General features: G+C 34.2%; 1 protein-coding gene across 3 annotated transcripts in view; it reads left to right on the top strand.

The window, feature by feature from the left end:
• Positions 1 to 20,608, top strand: part of LOC149726947 (midasin-like) — a 73,974-nt gene that overhangs the window by 14,187 nt on the left and 39,179 nt on the right. For 2 of the 3 annotated variants that reach the window (XM_089890444.1, XM_089890446.1), the window contains exons 24-51: positions 118 to 290; positions 669 to 846; positions 1,350 to 1,548; positions 2,288 to 2,383; positions 3,216 to 3,311; positions 3,631 to 3,776; positions 6,065 to 6,245; positions 6,641 to 6,838; positions 7,097 to 7,198; positions 7,816 to 7,920; positions 8,684 to 8,769; positions 9,092 to 9,219; positions 9,554 to 9,766; positions 10,412 to 10,617; positions 10,776 to 10,898; positions 11,648 to 11,845; positions 12,714 to 12,821; positions 13,419 to 13,610; positions 13,785 to 13,868; positions 14,835 to 14,951; positions 15,955 to 16,148; positions 16,977 to 17,079; positions 17,496 to 17,631; positions 18,001 to 18,096; positions 18,412 to 18,565; positions 19,132 to 19,355; positions 19,421 to 19,515; positions 20,241 to 20,377. In XM_089890444.1, the coding sequence (XP_089746570.1) occupies positions 118 to 290; positions 669 to 846; positions 1,350 to 1,548; positions 2,288 to 2,383; positions 3,216 to 3,311; positions 3,631 to 3,776; positions 6,065 to 6,245; positions 6,641 to 6,838; positions 7,097 to 7,198; positions 7,816 to 7,920; positions 8,684 to 8,769; positions 9,092 to 9,219; positions 9,554 to 9,766; positions 10,412 to 10,617; positions 10,776 to 10,898; positions 11,648 to 11,845; positions 12,714 to 12,821; positions 13,419 to 13,610; positions 13,785 to 13,868; positions 14,835 to 14,951; positions 15,955 to 16,148; positions 16,977 to 17,079; positions 17,496 to 17,631; positions 18,001 to 18,096; positions 18,412 to 18,565; positions 19,132 to 19,355; positions 19,421 to 19,515; positions 20,241 to 20,377 (4,068 nt within the window). The remainder of the gene's footprint in view (positions 1 to 117; positions 291 to 668; positions 847 to 1,349; positions 1,549 to 2,287; positions 2,384 to 3,215; positions 3,312 to 3,630; positions 3,777 to 6,064; positions 6,246 to 6,640; positions 6,839 to 7,096; positions 7,199 to 7,815; positions 7,921 to 8,683; positions 8,770 to 9,091; positions 9,220 to 9,553; positions 9,767 to 10,411; positions 10,618 to 10,775; positions 10,899 to 11,647; positions 11,846 to 12,713; positions 12,822 to 13,418; positions 13,611 to 13,784; positions 13,869 to 14,834; positions 14,952 to 15,954; positions 16,149 to 16,976; positions 17,080 to 17,495; positions 17,632 to 18,000; positions 18,097 to 18,411; positions 18,566 to 19,131; positions 19,356 to 19,420; positions 19,516 to 20,240; positions 20,378 to 20,608) is intronic. The other variant, XM_089890447.1, reaches the window with a different exon arrangement.

Genomic DNA, 20,608 nt, shown 5'->3' on the forward strand with positions numbered 1-20,608 from the left:
AAGTTGGTTTATTTTTAAACCAAATTGTTTAAAACAGGATCAGGAAATATGTGATTTAAGTGCCAACGATTTTTTATCTTACCCAACAATACTATATAACTTTATTTAATATCGCAGACCGGTATCTTATGGAAAACATCCCATTCTAATTGAAGGAGCGACCTCGACAGGGAAGACAAGTTTAATAACATATCTAGGTCGTCTTACAGGGAACAGAGTTGTTCGGATCAACAACCACGAACATACTGATATACAGGAATATGTTGGATCATATGCAAGTGATAGTGAAGGTAAAGTCCGAGGACTTGTAATATATTTCTATTAAATGATGGTGAAGCGTTATAACTTGAAATGTGTTTCTAAAAAGTCATACAGCGTGACACACCATGTGACCTAAGAATAAGAATGTTTTTTATTCTATTCTATATGGGTAAGGTCTAACTTGTAAGCAGGCACGACTTGTATGTAAAAAATAGCAACTTTTATAACAACTGCTGTTGCCTACCGACACCAGAGAAAACTAAACTGTATTCATTTATTTATTTGTTTATTTCTTTATAAAAGTTTCATTCATTTATTTCTTTCTTTATAAAAGTTACATTTATTCGTTTATTCATTTGGTATAAAATGTACATCCATTCATTTATTTGTTACTTCACCATATCCAGGTCGACTCGTTTTTCAAGATGGCCCTCTAGTGACAGCGATGAGGGAGGGACACTGGGTGATCCTCGATGAACTGAATCTTGCACCAACTGACATCCTGGAGGCGCTGAACCGTGTCCTCGATGATAATCGCGAGATTTTTATCACCGAGACGCAGGAAGTAGTTCGCGCACATCCAAGGTGAGCATTTTTGCTGAGTCATGGGCTTAATTCATGCTGAGTCACTATGATATGTTAAGTGAATCTGTCCCTGATCGAGCACTTCAAAATATCTATTATATTTTAAGCGGTCGTCCTATAGTGTGACGTACTGACATGGGACATGAGGTTTAAGCCAGAGTTTGCTCATTATCATGATCTAGTACTCATATTGTTGGACAATTCTTTTTGCATTATTTCACCAATATAAAAATTTTTTTTCGGTACACTATTTTAGTATATTTACATAAGTAAGGTCCTACGTGGCAAGCCCTGCGACCTGATATTTGGGCCAGAGTTGGGTGTTGGCCCATTAACCTGCCAACTAATGGTTAATAGAAACACCATTAGTTTGACCAAAAGTAAGATTAATAGTAAAAAGTCTGAATTTGAAATTTTTTTCTTTTTTTCATTTGGAAAACTATAATTTTTGTAATGGCAACACTATTAGTCTAGATTTTTTTACCCCTAACCCCTATACCCAGGTTCACCCTTTTCGCCACTCAGAACCCTCCAGGTTCATATGGGGGTCGTAAGGTACTTTCCCGGGCATTCCGCAACAGATTTGTGGAGTTGCATTTCAATGAAATCCCGACAAAGGAATTAGAAATCATCTTACATGAACGGTGTCACCTTGCGCCTGCTCATTGCAAAAAACTTGTAAAAGTCCTGCAAGATCTACAGGTTTGCCTTTTATCTATCTATATATATATATATATATATATATATATTGCAGTTTTATATATTATTTATATAGTTGGGGTAAGATGGGAGCTCTTTTTATTTTATATTCACGTTCAATTTGGTAGTGAACAAAGAATATTCAAAGGAATATAAAACCGTATCCTTACGGCTTTCTTAGAAAGTTTTTATTTGTTTAAAATATATTCAAGATATTTAGATATTATGTGATAAATGTGTTTCATCTTACCCAACATTACTGTATAATATATATATGTTTTTTTTTAAGTTTTCTTTTTTTCGGTATTTCTTACAACTAGTGAAAATTTTGATCTAAATAAATTAATTGCATCTCACTTGTGCTCATTGTGTATTTTTTAGAATGATATGGAATGTATAGATTTCTGTGATTATTTTAAGTTCTGGTAGGCCTGAATTTGAATTTTTAGCCAAAGCCAGCTGAAAAACATAATTCCTTATGCTTTATAAATATTTGAAATCCATTGGACTGGCATTTTAGTTGTTGCAAGACATTTTAAACCCAGCATCAAATAAATTGAATTGTTTTGTTATCTGAATTCACTTGTAGTTGACTGACTGAAGCTTGTTTTTTCTTCGCGTGGCAGGCAATCACAGTCACTGTAATTTTATAACAGTTGTTGCAAAATCAGGATTTTTTCTGCATAAATATATGTTGGAGATTGCATAGTTTGAATTTTAAATTGTTAATTTTTTTACTCAGGCAAGAAGAAGAGCTTCTGGTTTATTTGCTGGAAAACATGGATTTATAACTTTGCGTGATTTGTTTAGATGGGCCGAGAGACATAGGAAATATGAGGTGAGTAATTTTTAAAAATTTTTTTAACATTTATTTTGTAGCTAAGTGTTTGATTTCTATTACTTTTATGTTCAAAAGTATAAGTGTGTACAATAGTGGGGCTGGGGATGATGGCACACCCTTTCAATCTATGTTTTCTCTTTCCATTTAGTAGTAAACAAAGAACATTCAAAGAATTATAAAACCGTACCCTCACGACTCCCATAGACCGTTGTTAATGGTTTAAAACACGATTTGGATAATATGTGCCATTTTTTAGTTGTAGTTTTTTGCCTTGACCGAGCTTAGTCGACTGAGTAGTAAAAAGGTTAATTAAAATTATGTTAATTATATTACGCGCTCACTCATTAGAGCGGTGCTTTCTTTTATTTAGTTATGCTAATGGTTGTATGCAAAACAGATCTTTTGAGCTGTTTAACAAACAAATTAATTTCATAATAAATTTGTGGTAGTGTGCCAACTACGGCCCAATTCACAAGATTCCCTGACTTGCTTCACTGTTATACCTCACCCATATAGGTTACAATGATATAATACAACAAAAATTAACTATAGTAGTGACATTACTATAATACGCCTTTGAGTTGTAAAACTTTTGCGTCTTTGAATTATAAAACTACCAAAAAAATTTAAATGTGAAATGGTATCAGCGGCATTTGTTTTTTACATGCCTGAGTTCTGAGTAATGTATTGTTGGATTACATTGAAACAATGTTGTATTTGACAGCATGGCAATTTAAAAGTCTTGGGACAGTTTAATAAAAAGTTGTGAATAAATAATGGTAAAATAAAATGCCAATAAAAGTTTGTTTCTTTGTCTATCGCCATTTAGCGAGATGCTTGTGATTTCTATGACTGGGAGCAACACCTAGTGGACGACGGGTTTCTTCTTTTAGCTGGACGAGTTCGGAAATTGGAAGAGGAAAAGGTTGGATTGTTATGTTTTATGATGTCATATTGCTGGCCCAGTGGCATAATGATCAGCGCACCTGTCTTTTACCAGAAGGTAATAGGTTCAAGGCTAGTCGCTGCTATCATTGTGGGCGTAGGTGTCTTAATGCAAGACACTTAACGACAATTGCTCCAACCCAGTGGTCACTAATGGGTTGTCCAAGTTATCAGCCATACACAAAAAAAGCAGGCACAAGGTGTATGAAACAGAACACCCTTGTTATGCACTATCGTTGCCCCTCCACGTGATGGTAAATAAGTTACATTTATTCATATTAGTTACTGTAATTCAATAGGTAATAGAAGAAGTTTTATCAAAGTATCTCGGTCGTAAAGTTGACCAGGAAAACTTGTTTGGGACTGAAAATGTAGAAAGTATAATCAAGCGATATGATTGGCCAGAAGGTTTTGATCATGTGGTCTGGACTCAACCAATGAGAAGGTGGGATTTAGTTTGTATTTTTGCCAAAAAATAAATGAGCTGTTGCTACCACAAATAATATATATCTAATTTATATTTGGATTTAGGTTACTTTTATCATGGTTGTGATTTTAACATGTTCAGGTTACTTTTATCATGGTTGTGATTTTGACATGTTCAGGTTACTTTTATCATGGTTGTGATTTTAACATGTTCAGGTTACTTTTATCATGGTTGTGATTTTGACATGTTCAGGTTACTTTTATCATGGTTGTGATTTTAACATGTTCAGGGTACTTTTATCATGGTTGTGATTTTGACATGTTCAGGGTACTTTTATCATGGTTGTGATTTTGACATGTTCAGGGTACTTTTATCATGGTTGTGATTTTGACATGTTCAGGGTACTTTTATCATGGTTGTGATTTTGACATGTTCAGGGTACTTTTATCATGGTTGTGATTTTGACATGTTCAGGGTACTTTTATCATGGTTGTGATTTTGACATGTTCAGGGTACTTTTATCATGGTTGTGATTTTGACATGTTCAGGGTACTTTTATCATGGTTGTGATTTTGACATGTTCAGGGTACTTTTATCATGGTTGTGATTTTGACATGTTCAGGGTACTTTTATCATGGTTGTGATTTTGACATGTTCAGGGTACTTTTATCATGGTTGTGATTTTAACATGTTCAGGGTACTTTTATCATGGTTGTGATTTTGACATGTTCAGGGTACTTTTATCATGGTTATGATTTTAACATGTTCAGGTTACTTTTATCATGGTTGTGATTTTGACATGTCCAGGTTACTTTTATCATGGTTGTGATTTTAACATGTTCAGGGTACTTTTATCATGGTTGTGATTTTGACATGTTCAGGGTACTTTTATCATGGTTATGATTTTAACATGTTCAGGTTACTTTTATCATGGTTGTGATTTTGACATGTTCAGGGTACTTTTATCATGGTTATGATTTTAACATGTTCAGGTTACTTTTATCATGGTTGTGATTTTAACATGTTCAGGTTACTTTTATCATGGTTGTGATTTTGACATGTTCAGGGTACTTTTATCATGGTTATGATTTTAACATGTTCAGGGTACTTTTATCATGGTTGTGATTTTGACATGTTCAGGGTACTTTTATCATGGATGTGATTTTGACATGTTCAGGTTACTTTTATCATGGTTGTGATTTTGACATGTTCAGGTTACTTTTATCATGGTTGTGATTTTGACATGTTCAGGGTACTTTTATCATGGTTGTGATTTTGACATGTTCAGGGTACTTTATCATGGTTGTGATTTTGACATGTTCAGGGTACTTTTATCATGGTTGTGATTTTGACATGTTCAGGTTACTTTTATCATGGATGTGATTTTGACATGTTTAGGGTACTTTTATCATGGTTGTGATTTTGACATGTTCAGGTTACTTTTATCATGGTTGTGATTTTGACATGTTCAGGGTACTTTTATCATGGTTGTGATTTTGACATGTTCAGGGTACTTTATCATGGTTGTGATTTTGACATGTTCAGGGTACTTTTATCATGGTTGTGATTTTGACATGTTCAGGTTACTTTTATCATGGATGTGATTTTGACATGTTTAGGGTACTTTTATCATGGTTGTGATTTTGACATGTTCAGGGTACTTTTATCATGGTTGTGATTTTGACATGTTCAGGGTACTTTTATCATGGTTGTGATTTTGACATGTTCAGGGTACTTTTATCATGGTTGTGATTTTGACATGTTCAGGGTACTTTTATCATGGTTGTGATTTTGACATGTTCAGGTTACTTTTATCATGGATGTGATTTTGACATGTTTAGGGTACTTTTATCATGGTTGTGATTTTGACATGTTCAGGTTACTTTTATCATGGTTGTGATTTTAACATGTTCAGGGTACTTTTATCATGGTTGTGATTTTAACATGTTCAGGGTACTTTTATCATGGTTGTGATTTTGACATGTTCAGGTTACTTTTATCATGGTTGTGATTTTAACATGTTCAGGGTACTTTTATCATGGTTGTGATTTTAACATGTTCAGGTTTAACAGCCACATTTATGATTAATTAATACTTTTAGCGTCTTGCGGCATGGAGGAGCGTTGTGTAACAAATAAATGCATGATATAATGCTTTTATTTTATTACAAATGCTTTTATCGACCACCTTAATTTTTTTAATTTAGTAAACAATTTTAATGTTTTTATTTATTCAATAACTTTTATTTTTTTATTTATTCAACAATTTTAATTTTTTTAATTTTTCAAATATATAATTATTTATAGATTGTTCGTCACACTTGAGCGAGCGTTACGGTTCAACGAACCTGTGTTGTTAGTTGGTGAAACTGGTGGCGGGAAAACAACGGCGTGCCAACTTATGGCTGCCATGGTTAAAAAGAAGTTGTCCATTGTCAATTGTCACGCAAATACTGAAGCCGCGGATTTTATCGGAGGTTTGCGTCCAGTAAGTTTTATTTAATATTTCTATTTTGGTATTTATGTTTTCGTTAGTTTACGATGTACTTTTTACTTGGTAACATATTTGTACATCTGTTTTTACGTTGTGTATGTTTTTATACTGTTTTTTTTGTACGATGTAATTGTTTTATTTTGTTACGTAATATAAATGAAGAAATGTAACTTTTTTTTTACTGTCGTGGCTGTTAGACATCAGTTGTTATAACATGGGTGCTCTGTTTCATACACCAGGTGCCCGCTTACAAGTTTCCACTTAAAGAACTCTGTAGGTGATCATTTTTTAAGAAAATTTTAAATTTTTTGTCTTTTTTTTGTACGGTTGACAATATAGACAATCCATTAGTGAGTAGTGTACAACATTTTTATATTATTTCTATCTAGACGAGAAATCAGTCAAAATCGGATTCTGACAAACGGGGATTGTTTGAATGGGTGGATGGCCCCCTAGTGGCCAGTATGCGGGGTGGATCGTACATTCTTGTTGACGAGATTTCGCTCGCCGATGATTCTGTGTTGGAGAGATTGAACAGCGTGCTTGAACCAGAGAGAACTTTGGTTATTCCGGATAAAATATCTATGGTGGGTTTATAAGATATTTATGATGGGTTTATATGATATTTATGGTTGGTTATATTAGATATCTGTAATGATTTAGAAAAAAAAATTGGGCAACATTAAAAATTGGTAAAATCGTTTGGCAATACTGAAGATATCATTTCTGCATTGGTTTAGTAACAGTTCTAGGTTTTTTCCAACATTTTCATGTTTTTTGTAACATTTCCATGTTTGCTCTGTAACATTTCTATGTTGGGTATATGACATTTCTATATTTTTCAGTCTACATCAATCAGTGACAACGATGGGTCCTTTGTTGTCGCTGACACGGGATTTCAATTTATGTCGACAATGAATCCGGGAGGAGACTTTGGAAAGAAAGAGGTAACACTAGATGGCGCCAGTGATGCACAAGATTAAATTCTTCCTACATTTTTGAAACTGTCAAATTTTATAATTTTTTTAAGAACTTTGATTTGCCTACATGCGCAAATGTATTTATGTTAAAAAGTTAAAAATGGCTCCCCTATACGTTTGTGTATGGAATCCTACAATAGTGTTTACTAATTCAGAACCGCGAGCAGACTCCGGCACAATTAAGATGAAACATTTAGTAAAAATATTCTGTTAAAACTTAAGAATTCTCTGCATTTGTCATTTTTGCAGAAATTTAGTATTCCTGGGTAGCGTCCTGTATTTGATATAAGGACAAGTTTAAAAACATTCTGCTACTATTCTTTTCTACATGGATAAGGACCCATAGCGAGGCACACATGGGGCTTTAAATTATGCCAGATTTCAGCTGATTTAAATGCATAGATAATGCTGTTGCTACAAGGCATAATATTTTTGAAACTACCTTTCTGGTTTAAAATACCTAAAATATTTTTTAAACCAATTTTTTAAAGCCGGAGTTTCATGGTATAGTCCAATTTGCCAGAAAATCTTCTTTAACAGAAAATTTAATGTAGTAAAAAGTTTATTTTATATTATTTGTATAGTTATCGCCAGCTTTGCGGAATCGAATGACTGAGATTTGGTGTAGCGGCGTCAATGAGCATTGTGACCTCATTAATATTGTTCAACACAATCTAAAACTTAATCACGTAAGTTTTATTCTTTTGTTTGTTCTTGTTAATTTTTTTTTTAATTTTTTTTTTGTCATTGCAGTGTTTATTATTGCAGCTTTAGCTTGCAGTTTAAGATATAAAAACCACAGTAAATATTAATTCAATGAAAAAAAAAAGTTTTGTTTAACATATTTTTAATCAGATTTTACCCAACAACTAATTAGTTTATGTCAGTGCTTGTTTGGCGCCGTGGCTCAGTGGTTTAGGCACCTGTATTGTAACCAAAGTGTCCCCGGTTCAATGCTCGACGACGGTACTAACACTGATCGGCGTATGTGTCCTTGGGCAAGACACTTAACGGACATTGCACCAACTTAGTGGTCACTAATGGGTTTTCCAAATTATCAGCCTTATCAAATAAAAATCATACACAAAGTTGAAAAGTGTGGTAAAATCATGCCAGTGCGTGTTTTTCTGCATTTTTTACAGAAATACAGGGAGTTTGGAAAAGTCACTGTGTACTTACATATTTATTAACTGTCATGTTTCAGTATAGAATCCAGGAGATAAATATGAATGACAATTATAAATGATGTTGAAAGTGACCCCCGTTAGCATCAATACAAGCTTGACCCTTTCTTATTTTGTTTTTAAACACCTCAATTAGCTGCTTCCTTTGAATAGACTCAATAAATTATTATAAAAATAGACAAAACTTTTCATACACTCTGTTCCATTAAAAGTTGTGTCCAAACATTAACAAAGAAAAAAAAAAAATTTTTTTTTATTCTTATCACAGGGCAATGGCATTGATTGTGATAAAACATACGCTTCGCTCGTGGTTGAATTTGTGGAGTGGTTTAAAACAACTATGTTCGGAAAAAGGTAAATTTAAAATCATAATGTTGAAAACAATATTATCGTCTGTAGAGTGTAACGGGCATGCCTTTTTCCAAAACGTTATTTCTTTTTTTCGCGTTTTCAACTCTCTTGTTCTTCGTTATCTTGACCGAAGAGGCAAAATAAATTTTAATATTTATAAGATGACAGTTTTAAAACAATAATTTTTTTTTTACTTTTTTTTTAGATTGACAAGTATTATTTTTTATTTAACAACAATTGTTTTATCAGATTTTTTTTTAGGTTGACACTTGACAGTATTCGCTTTTGGACATTTTTTTAGACTGACAAACAAAATTTTTTTTAGATTTGTAATTTCTGTTCGTGACCTTTTGACCTGGGCCAACTTCATGAGGACATCTAGTGGTGACCTTGATCTTCCGTCCTCGTTCCTACACGCAGCGTGCCTTGTGTATATTGATGGTCTTGGATCCGGTTTGAATAAATAGTTTTGAATTTACGTTTAGAAATATCTTTGTGCTTTTTCGTACACCTCATGCTTACTTTCGAGTTATAACATGGGGAAATTCTTATACACTGACATAAAATGGTGTATTACTATTTATACTCCTCATGCTCTCTAAGGATTTATAAAAGGTTTTTTTTTTTATACACCAGACATACATGGTGTATTCTGACACTTTATGTTCACTGCTGGGTTATAACATGGGTGTCTTTTTATACATCAAACACACGTAGTATATTTGTACACCTCTCGCTCACTGTTGAGTAATAAGTAATAACAGCGGCGTCTTCATTTCTAACACAGGTTTATCGGCTGGAGCTTCCAAACAAAGTCATGACATCCATTCTGAATGTCTTCGCTTTGTACTGAAACAACTGAGGGAGTGCGGGCAACTAGACGGAATGTCCCCCACCATGCTACAATGGGTGGAAGGGGAAATTCAATCTACTGGTCCAAGTAGCAAGATTCATAACACGGAAAAAACTTTTGGAATTGAACCGTTTTCAATTACAAAAGGTGAATTATATTGTTATACATAGTTTTGCATGCATTGTTGAGTAATGGGCCAAACCTAGCCTAAATCCTAGTTCCTATAGTAAGTGGTTCTTAAACTTTTTGTATGCTTTACCCTTTTAATAAAGATGTTTATCAGATTTACCCCCAATATGTAATATGGTGCTCATTTATTAAAAAGTGAAAACAACTAATTACATCAGTTTTATTTAATCCGACGGATGCGCTTGCTTTTTGGCAACGAGTTGTTCAATGTTTGGTAAAGTACTACAATTGGCACAATTTTTCTGTCCCGTCAACCGATGTGCATTTCGATTGTTGGCTCATTTACCCTCTAAATACGAGGAATTTACCCCAGTTTAGGAAATGCTGCTCTAGCATGTCATGCTGTAGGACCTAAACTGGTCATAGATAATAGAATGTGTTATGTATTTACAACAAAATGTCAAAAATCTAAGTTTTGTCTAAAAAAGGATAGTTTTTGATGCGTTGATATACCATCCATTGTAGGGTTTTATACTGTAGCTGTAAAAAAATGGTTCGTTTTATACTATATACTGTAAAAAATGTTTCGTTAAAAACTTTCAAAAATGTATTTCAGATAAATGATAGTTTTTGGTAAATTAATATACTGTTTCAAAATTTTAGGTCCAGCTCATTTTGGGGGCAATTTTCAATTTACATTTAACGCCCCAACGACTTCAACTAACGCTCTTCGCGTTTTACGAGCTTTGCAACTTCCGAGACCTATCTTGCTCGAGGGCTCCCCTGGTGGGGGAAAAACAAGCTTGGTTGCAGCAATTGCGAAATTCTCCGGACATGAACTCGTCAGAATTAATTTGTCTGAGCAAACGGTAAATTTTTTTGACAATTATGAGTTTTTGCTTAAATTAAATGAAAAGTTTATTTTTTTTATTTTATATTGTGTGAATTTTAACATTTTTACAGATGAAGTTTATATTAAAAAATATTTTTTTTTAATTTTTAATTTTTTTTGTTGTGTCTATGTTAGGACGCCTCGGACTTGTTTGGCGCTGACTTGCCAGTAGAGGGCGGTAGTGGGGGTGAGTTTTCATGGAGAGACGGACCGTTGCTATCGGCGATGAAGAAAGGCCACTGGGTGGTGCTAGATGAGGTAAAAAACTGACGGGTATTTATCTAACAAGTAAAAACAAAAAAATTAAAAATAATTTTAAAAAAGGTAAAAGAAATTAAAAATGCAAAATTCACGAAAAAGGGTTAATATTTAGGCAGTGTGTCCTTAAAAAAATATTGTCTAAAATTTTCTGTTACTACTCGGTAAACCTATGGTAGTTATTTAGGACTCTACCTATCTTTATATAATATGCATAGACTACTGTGGACGTTTGTTAATTTGGTTTTATTGTTAGTGAAACATTGAATAAATTAGTATAACCTTTTTATCTTTGCATGGCAGGCAACGACAGTCATTACATCACTGTTGTTCTGTTTCAAACACCTCGTGCCTGCTTCTGAGACTTACAATTTCGGCAACCCATAAGTGACCACTGGATTGGAGCAATTGCAGTACAGTGTTTTTAGAAAACATACGCCCACAATGGTAGCAGCATTAAGCCTCAAACCTGTAATCACTGCCACTATGCGCTAAAAATAACTATAAATCTGGAAATAACAGTAAAAAACGCACCATAGTAAAAAACGACGCCACCCATGGGTCATGGGTTCAAGGCTCGTCACTGCTACCTTTGTGGGTGTATGTGTCCTTGAGCAAAACACTTAACGACAATTGCTCCAACCCAGTGGTCACTAATGTATTGTCTAAATTGTCAGCCATACATAAATAACACCCACAAAGTTAATAATGTTTAAGCTGGCAAAAGGTGATATATTTTTTTGTTTCAGTTAAATCTCGCGTCACAGTCCGTTCTTGAAAGTTTGAACAGCGTGTTTGACCACCGGGGGGAGTTGTACGTACCGGAGTTAGCTCGTAGCTTCTTAGTGAACCGTGACCAAACGAAAATCTTCGCTTGCCAGAACCCCGTTCATGAGGGTGGGGGTAGAAGGGGGCTCCCTAAAAGCTTCCTGAACCGATTTACCCAGGTAGGGTTAGAGCAAGTAGCGAACACCAGTGGGTGAAGGACCCAAATAAATAGATATCCAAAAAGGAAGGATGGCCATTGTTAAAAAACAATGAGCAATGGACGCCATCTTGTTTTCCACATAAGGCGTGAAATGCATGGACGGCAGACAAATTTTTTTGCATATTTTAACTGCTTTTTAGACCGCCCTTGTCCTTACTTGCTGATATCTATGTTCTTTGGTGAAGGTAGGCACCTCTTTCGACTTTGAAGTAAATAAGAAAAAAAATTATTTCGATTCCCGAATAAATTCAAGTTTGTCCTCCTTTGGTTAGAGGATAAAATATGTAAAGTTGAGGAAATATACCATTGCATTCGGCATAAAATTACCTTTTCTGTACTATTTGTTTGGGGTAGTTGTTGAGGACCTTGAATTTAGGTCAATTTTTGGGTCCATTATCCCAACACCCAGACTGCTATAATATATCTGAAAAAAGTCACATAAACGATACTAACTACACTTAGTAATGTCAAAATGAGGCTTTTTGAGAATAAAAGGCAAACTGTGCACGAAATCCTGGGTGCTATGATATATTGCACTGTAGGACCTCATCCATATAGAATAGAATGCCTGGTTGCAATACAACTTAAATATAACAGACATCAATTGCTTTAACTATGAAACAAACTATTTGGCTTGCATGTTTCTATTCATACCAATATACCTAAAAAAACTTTTTTTTTCTGTTTTATCAATAAGCGTGTTTTAACAACTGTTGTTTTGCCGTTACTAACCCTTTTTTTCGCTTTTGTAAGCTCTCTTGTTTCGTTATCGTGACCGAAGACACAAAAGAATTTTATTTACCTCATTCATAGCAATATATCTACAGGTCTATGTGCGAGGATTGGCTGGTGAAGACATGGAATTTATTTTAAACAATTCCTTTCCACAAATTCCACCGGATGTCATGGAGTTAATGGTGAAGTTTAATCGACAGGTGAATACACCTCATGCTCACTGTCGAGTTATGAATATACCTCATGCTCACTGTCGAGTTATGAATACACCTCATGCTTACTGTCGAGTTATGAATACACGTATGCTCACTGTCAAGTTATGAATACACCTCATGCTCACTGTCAGGTTATAAATACACCTCATGCTCATCGCCGAGTTATGAATACACCTCATGCTCACTGCCGAGTTATGAGTACACCTCATGCTCACTGTCGAGTTGTGATACACCTCATGCTCACTGTCGAGTTATGAATACACCTTTATGCTCCTCATGCTCACTGTCGAGTTATGAATACACCTTATGCTCACTGTCAAGCTATAACATGGGTGTCTTCTTATACACCAGTCACACAGGGTGTATTCATACACCTCATGCTCACTGGCAAGTTATAACATGGGTGTCTTCTTATACACCAGTCACACAGGGTGTATTCATACACCTCATGCTCACTGTCAGGGTACCATAGTAAAGCACTCATTTAGTTAAAAAACTCCAGACTGTACATTTTAAGATTCAATCAAGTTTTGCAGTTTTTCGTATTTTTTAGTTTATATTTTATCATTTAAATTATTGCAGGTAAATGAATCAGTCGTGGTCCAGAGATCCTGGGGTCACCGGGGGTCACCTTGGGAGTTCAATCTGAGAGATATAACTCGCTGGTGCCAGCTAGTGGTTGCTGATTTGACAAGAGCCTTACCACTGGATGTCGCCAAGCATGTGTACACAGTTTACTGTGCAAGACTACGTTCTAAAGATGACAGACAAAAGGTTTTTGATGTAACAATCTTTCGAAAGACAACATTATTTAATGAATTTAATTTTTGAAACAATTTTTTTGATAAAAATTCTAAGAAAAAATTGATGGGTATTTTTATAAAATTAAAAACAAAAATTTGACAAGAATTTTGATTAAAATATAAAAAACACAACATTTTATTTTAGATGATGTCTATGTTCCGTTCCATATTTGGTATTGAAGTTTACGAACCTTCGGGAAGGTTTCATATTTCGTCTCGTATTCTTCAGGTTTGTATTTATTCTTGTTAAATACTGTAGCGTTTAGCTTCTTTAACCACAAAAAGCAAGTCCGTTCACTTAGCGACCCAACCAACAACTGCTTTATTCCGACTAAAAAGAAGTGGCAAACGAAACGGCCCTTACGCAATAAAACAACCAATCAATCAATCAACGAAAAACACAGGAATTTAAGACGAAAATAAACGAAAGAATGCGCCGATGGTAATCACCACGCGCGCTGTATCTCGGCATTGAAATAAAATAAAACTGGCTGTGGTTAACAAAACGGGCTAAAAATAATTAAGTAAATAGACTAACAGTAGAACGAATATATAGATCATTTCACTACATTTAATTTTAAAAGGCCACCTAATTCGTCAATACGTAACCTATATTATTTTAATGAATATCACTGTTGGGTAATATGGATACGTTAGCTCATAATTTCCCATATTTCCGGATGGTGTTTTAAACAATCAACAATGCTCTTTTAAAGTCGCAGGGCTACAGTAACATAATTCTGTAAATTTTCTTTATTTACTGTCAAAAACAAAAGAGAATAAAAACATCTACATCTTATTCTACCCTAGTATATATACACTTGGACGTTGTTGTTTTATTCACAATTTTGTGTAATTTTCCCAACATATACAATGCCTTAATATTTATCCTTGGCTTCTATAGGCAGCTTCTTGTTAGCCAAAAAAAATTTTTTTTAGATTAAAAGATATAGTGGGGCGGGGGAAGATGGGACACCTTTAGCACATAATACCTAATAATCCTGACCGTATTTTAAACAATTAACACCGGTCTAAGGGAGCTGTGAAGGCTTAGTTTTATAATTCTTTGAATTGTTTTTGTTTACTACCAAATTGGATGGGAAACTAGAATAAACAGGTGTCCCATCTTCCCCCGCCCTACTATATATTTTTTTAAATTCCTAGTTGAAGTTTTAATGCTTGTAATTTGTCTCAGGTTGGGGGAAGCACCATTGAAAGGACTGGAGAATATTTCGCTGACTCATCAGACGACTTTCACATTTTGCCGAGCATGTTAAAAAGTGCAGAGTCATTAATTACAGGGATTAATCAGGTACGGAACATGATTTAAACTTTTTTCAAATAAAAATATTAAATAAAATTAAAAGTAGGGCTGTGGATTTTCCCTATTTTTGTTTAACCGTTAACCGTTCAGTTTTAACCGGTTAACCGGTTAACCGATACAAGTGTAATCCTAATAAAAGCGTCTTGGTTATCGCTTTTCTTTCGCGAATTTAAAGGCAACTTTACGACGTACGTATGGACTATGCTTGCAATACACGGGCAAACGTTCTTAACGTTAAAGTAATGCTTTCTTATTCATATTCAAACCTGTTTTAAAGCACCTGCCGTCTAAATAATCAACGTGTGAATTGCAATTATGACGCAGTTATTAACGCGTGAATTGCTATTATGTCGTAATCAATTGCCAGGTCAAACAATCGCTATTATGATGCAATGAATCCACGTGTGAATGCCTGCTTTTTCGTAATAAACACGCTGCTTGGCTGAGGAAAACATTTAAGTTGTGTATTACACCAATATAATGTTGCAAAACTAGTTAGCCTGCGGTATTAACAATTAAGATTGATGGCGTAATCGCCGTTGTAGGGAACGATCAAAGCAACAGCGTCCCTGCGCACTCTGTCTTATTGCAAGGAACCAATTAACGATCGGGAACACGTGCTTTTCGTGTAAATAAGACAGATATTGATATACGTTTATGCCCTATGACGTCATAGTTCGGTTAACGACTCGAACTTTTCGTTAGCGGTTAACCGAATAGGTTCGGTTAACCGGTTAACCGTTAACTTTTCCACAGCCCTAATTAAAAGTAAAAACAGTTTTTAATTTTTTTGCACCAGAATGCTTCATAATAAAGAAACTCGGTTACGAAATTTTGTTTTTAAACAGATATGCCAATATTTTTGTCACCCAAACTAATGAACACTATAGACTAGAATGTAATTATTGTTAATTTGTTCAATATTGTTGTAATAATTAATGTTATTTTTAAACTTTCTCGCTAATTGCTTATTATTGCCACGTTATAATAGAAATGGCCCTGTATTGTGACTGGCGCTTCTGGTTCCGGGAAATCACGACTCGTGAAAACTGTCGCGAAGCTCGCTGGTCGCAAACTTCGAATTTTGTCGACTAATAGTGAAATGGATGCCGTGGAATTACTCGGCGGTTTTGAGCAGCATGACATCGTCAAAAATTTGATGGAATTTGTGATAAATGTTAAAAGGTAATTGAAAGATTTTTTAAGAAATTTGAAATTGCCTATTTTTAATTTATGGTTTTGTAATGTTATCTCTTTATAAAACTTATTTTTGTTTTAATTCTCGTTCAGTGAGGCATGACAGGAGACATTTTTACCAAATAAGTTAAATTTTATTTGTGTTCATTTTTACCAAATAAATTTGATTTTATTTGTGATATTCTCTGGCGAGGCTTTAAATGATGTTCAAAAAGAGAACCTTGGAGTAATTTCCAGGTCTGCCCATTAAACGACCTATTTTTTAGCCTTGTGGTATGCACCGAGTAATTAACAACTTTTTTTGTTTAGTCGGTACGGCAGTAATTGATTGGTTATACCGTTTACTTAAGTTAGGGCTGTATTATTATTTGTAGATGATATATATAGTAGAATGGGGAAGATGGGACACCTTTAGCACATAATATCTAAATATCCTGATTCCTGATCGTGTTTTAAACAATTAAGAACGCTCTATGGGAGTTGTGAGGATGCGGTTTTATAATTCTTTGAATTTTCTTTGTTTACTACCAAGGGGGTCGAGAAAATAGAACGAAAAGGTGTCCATCTTCCCCCACCCTACTATACGCATCAAAATTATATTAGTATATCTCAGTTCCAATGGGTGTTGGTCCTTTTTGTTGATTATGAATGAATGTAACTTACTTTATCCTCGCGTGGCCAGAAAACGACAGTCATTAAACACAGGTGTTCATACACCTCGTGCTGCTTACGAATTACCATGCATGTTACTTTGTGGGTGATTCTTTTTTCGGATTTTTTCATTTTTGAATTATTTATTTTATTTTTTTATTGCAGAAGAGTTGTTACGGATTGTCAGGATTGTATTTCCCGTCTTCCTGCCATAAATCAACCAAAGGAATTCAACAAGTTGATGTTGAAATTGAAATTTCTTCTCAAGGTGATTTTGTTTCAGTTATTTAGTAATATGTGATAAGATAGATACCGTTTGCATCTAAATCCAATATTTCTTCTGTTTTAAACAATTGACAACTCCACAGTGTCGGGAGAGGCGGGGCACATTTAGCACATAATATCCAAATATTGTGTTTTAGATCAATTAACAACGGTCTATGGGAGTCGTGAGGATACGGTTTTATAATTCTGTATATATTTTTTGTTTAGTGCTAAATTGGTGATAAGAAATGTCACATGTTGCCCCAACTTACTATATTTAATTTACATATTAATATAACATATATTGAATACAATTGAAATTTCAGCTACAAAAAACAGGTATGATGCTTTTTGTAATTTAAACCAAAATGTTTAAAAATAGAACCAAATTTTTTTTTATCTAAAACTTTTTATTCTCAGAAAATTGAGAATCTCAACGCAATGATTAAACTGGTTGATTCGTTTAAAGTAAATGACAAGGAAAATCGTTTCGTTGAATTGGAAAATAAGATTTCTATGGTGCTTGGGACCTCTATGAAAAACTCAGAATATAAGGGTAAGGGTAATTGATTAGTAGGTTTTTTTTAAAGTTTATTTATATATTGTCCAGCGCTGTAGCCCAGTTAGTTAGTTTGCCTCGTTGCTGCTACCATTGTTGGCGTATGTGTCCTTGGGAAAGACACTTAACGACAATTGCTCCAACCGAGTGGTCACTAATGGGTTGTCCAAATTATCTGACCATTTTTTACAGAACTTCATAAAACTATTGTTTTTTTGCAGAACTTCATAAAATTATCGTTTTTTTACAGAACTTCACAAAACTATCGTTTTTTTACAGAACTTCATAAAATTATCGTTTTTTTTACAGAACTTCATAAAACTATCGTTTTTTACAGAACTTTATAAAACTATCATTTTTTTACAGATCTTTTGGCAGAGTGGCAAAATTTGAAACTTAGTGAAAAATCCCACGGTTCATATGAGTGGATGGACAGTGTGTTGGTACATGCCTTGAAAAATGGTGAGATCTTATTTCTTATTACCCAGTTTTTTTTTCTTCCAACTAAATGTAAATATGTCCTTAACTGCAAGCGTGTTTTAACAACTGTTGCTTCGTCGCCACATCCTGTATTTTCATTTAAATTTTCTAAATCTTCGCTACCGTAATCGAATAGACAAATAAAGTTATTATTAATTTATTATCCTAAAATAAATCTACCTAAAACATTGATTTTTTTCTCTTTACATGCTAAGACTTTTTTGCATTAAATCTGCCTCAGTGTCAACATTAAGTTTTCACACCTGTTCATGCATCATAGAAATTGTATTTAAACAGGGGAGTGGTTGTTGATAGATGGCGCCAACTTCTGTTCAGCGTCAGTTCTCGATCGAATGAACGCGCTACTTGAGCCACAAGGTGTCCTCGCTATCACAGAACGTGGTATCGTACAAGGGGAAGTACCCACTATCACCCCTCACCCAGATTTTAGGTTTGTGTTATGGAATTACCTGAGGTATAGAATAGTGGTTACCGCGCTTGCCTCTAAGCCAGAGGTGACTGGTTCAAGGCTCGCTGCTGCTACTTGTGGGTGTATGTTTCCTTGTCAAGACACTTAACGACAATTGTTTCAAGCCAGTGGTCACTAATGGTTTTTTTAAATTCTCATTCATACAGTAAAGCAAAAAATGTTATAACCATCCAAAAAAGTTACATCGTAACTTTCAAGCCGGCTCGAGGTGTATGAAACAAAATATCTGCATTATAAAGGCTACCGTTACCCCACCACACCAAGATATATAATTTACATTCTACTTCTCCCGCAAACATGCATTTATGATCTGGTGATTTTAAATTCAATTTTAAAAATATCGTTTTTACCTTGTTTAATAAGTAACGCACTCAATACAGTGAATTTTTTGGTATTGATGGTGTGAACAAAGTATATTTTAAATTGGTCAATTTCTTAATTTTCTGATTATTTGTCTTTTGTAAACTTTATCGTTCTTCGACGAAATAAATTTCATTCATTTATATTTTAATTTTTTTGGTCCATAGATTAATTCTTGCTTTGGACCCAACACATGGAGATCTTTCAAGAGCAATGCGTAACCGATGCCTTGAGATATCTCTTCTCCCACTAGATGTGGTTGCTGAGCAGAACATGGAAACAGTATTAATGGAGAGTGAGGTCACCACAATCGCTCAAGCGAAGAGTTTGAACTTAACAGAATTCAAAATTTGCGAAAAAATTGTCGAAGATTGGAGGGAAAAAAATAATGGTGATGCAACAATGCTGTTTGTGATGTCACAGTGATTTATTTATGATGTAATGATTAAATTACAGGGGGTACGCAGAATCTTTCGGACGGTGAAATGTTAAAAATATTGGATTCAACATTAGAAGAAGTAAGAAGGGGGCTTTATCAGGATTTTCCGCAAGTAAGTTTTTTGGGGTCAACTCTGGCCTAAATTAAATTTTTTGGTCATCTCTAGCCTAAATTTATTTTTTGGTCTTTTCTGGCTTTAATTTAACTTTTGGTCTTTTCTGGCCTTAATTTAATTTTTGGTCTTTTCTGGCCTTAATTTAATTTATGGTCTTTTCTGGCCTAAATTTATTTTTTGGTCAACTCTGGCCTAAATTTCATGGTGTTTTTTGCCATAGTACCTCATCCATATAGAAGCATAGCAGCATCTTATGGGTTAGGGAAACGGGCCAACCTTGGCTCAAATCCTGGATTTGATAGCGTTGTAACAGTAGATCCTCACCAGTATATAATATCATGGGGTTCTGTTTTAAAATTGGAAAAAAAATTATGTGTCTTTTTTCATTTTCCTCTTTTTAAATTTAAAAAAATTTTTTTTTTTCTTTATGGAATAATTGGCGTATACATGCTTAAAACTAATATTGATTTAAACAACTTTTTTTGTTGACCAAGACTAGACAGTTTTTGTATTTACCAATTATTTCTTTTAAATCGATTTATATATGTGTATTCTATTATATGAGGGTGATGTCCTAGGATCTGAAATTCATGCCAGATTTGCCCATTACCGCATATATACATCTAACTGTTGCTTTATTACAAAACTTAGCCAAATCCAGAATTTGAGCCAGTTTTTGTATTTAACAGTTTTTATTTTTTTAACTCAAACTATTACTTCAGCAGGTTTCTGGCACCGATGACTCATCACTTTTGCCTCGTTTAAAATTTCCGACGACTCGGGATTATCAACTGGACCCAATTTTATCAAACGTGTTGCAACAATTTCAAATCTTCAAGTTTTTGTTGAATTATTTCAAGTAGGTGTTATATTGGTATATTTAAACAAATTCATTTTATATTCACATTTGGATGTAGTAGGCCAACTCTGGCTTAAGTTACAAGACTGGTTGTTATAAAAGTAATCCATCTAAAAGTTTGCAGTAGTTTCGTTGGCTAGAATAATATAACATAATTTTTATTTATCTGTTTAAAACGATAGCGAAGATCATGAATAAAATGTTTGCTGTCACACCAAATTAAAATAGATT

The sequence above is a fragment of the Ciona robusta genome, chromosome 12, assembly GCF_009617815.1.
Source record: "Ciona robusta chromosome 12, ASM961781v2".
Taxonomy (NCBI): domain Eukaryota; kingdom Metazoa; phylum Chordata; class Ascidiacea; order Phlebobranchia; family Cionidae; genus Ciona; species Ciona robusta.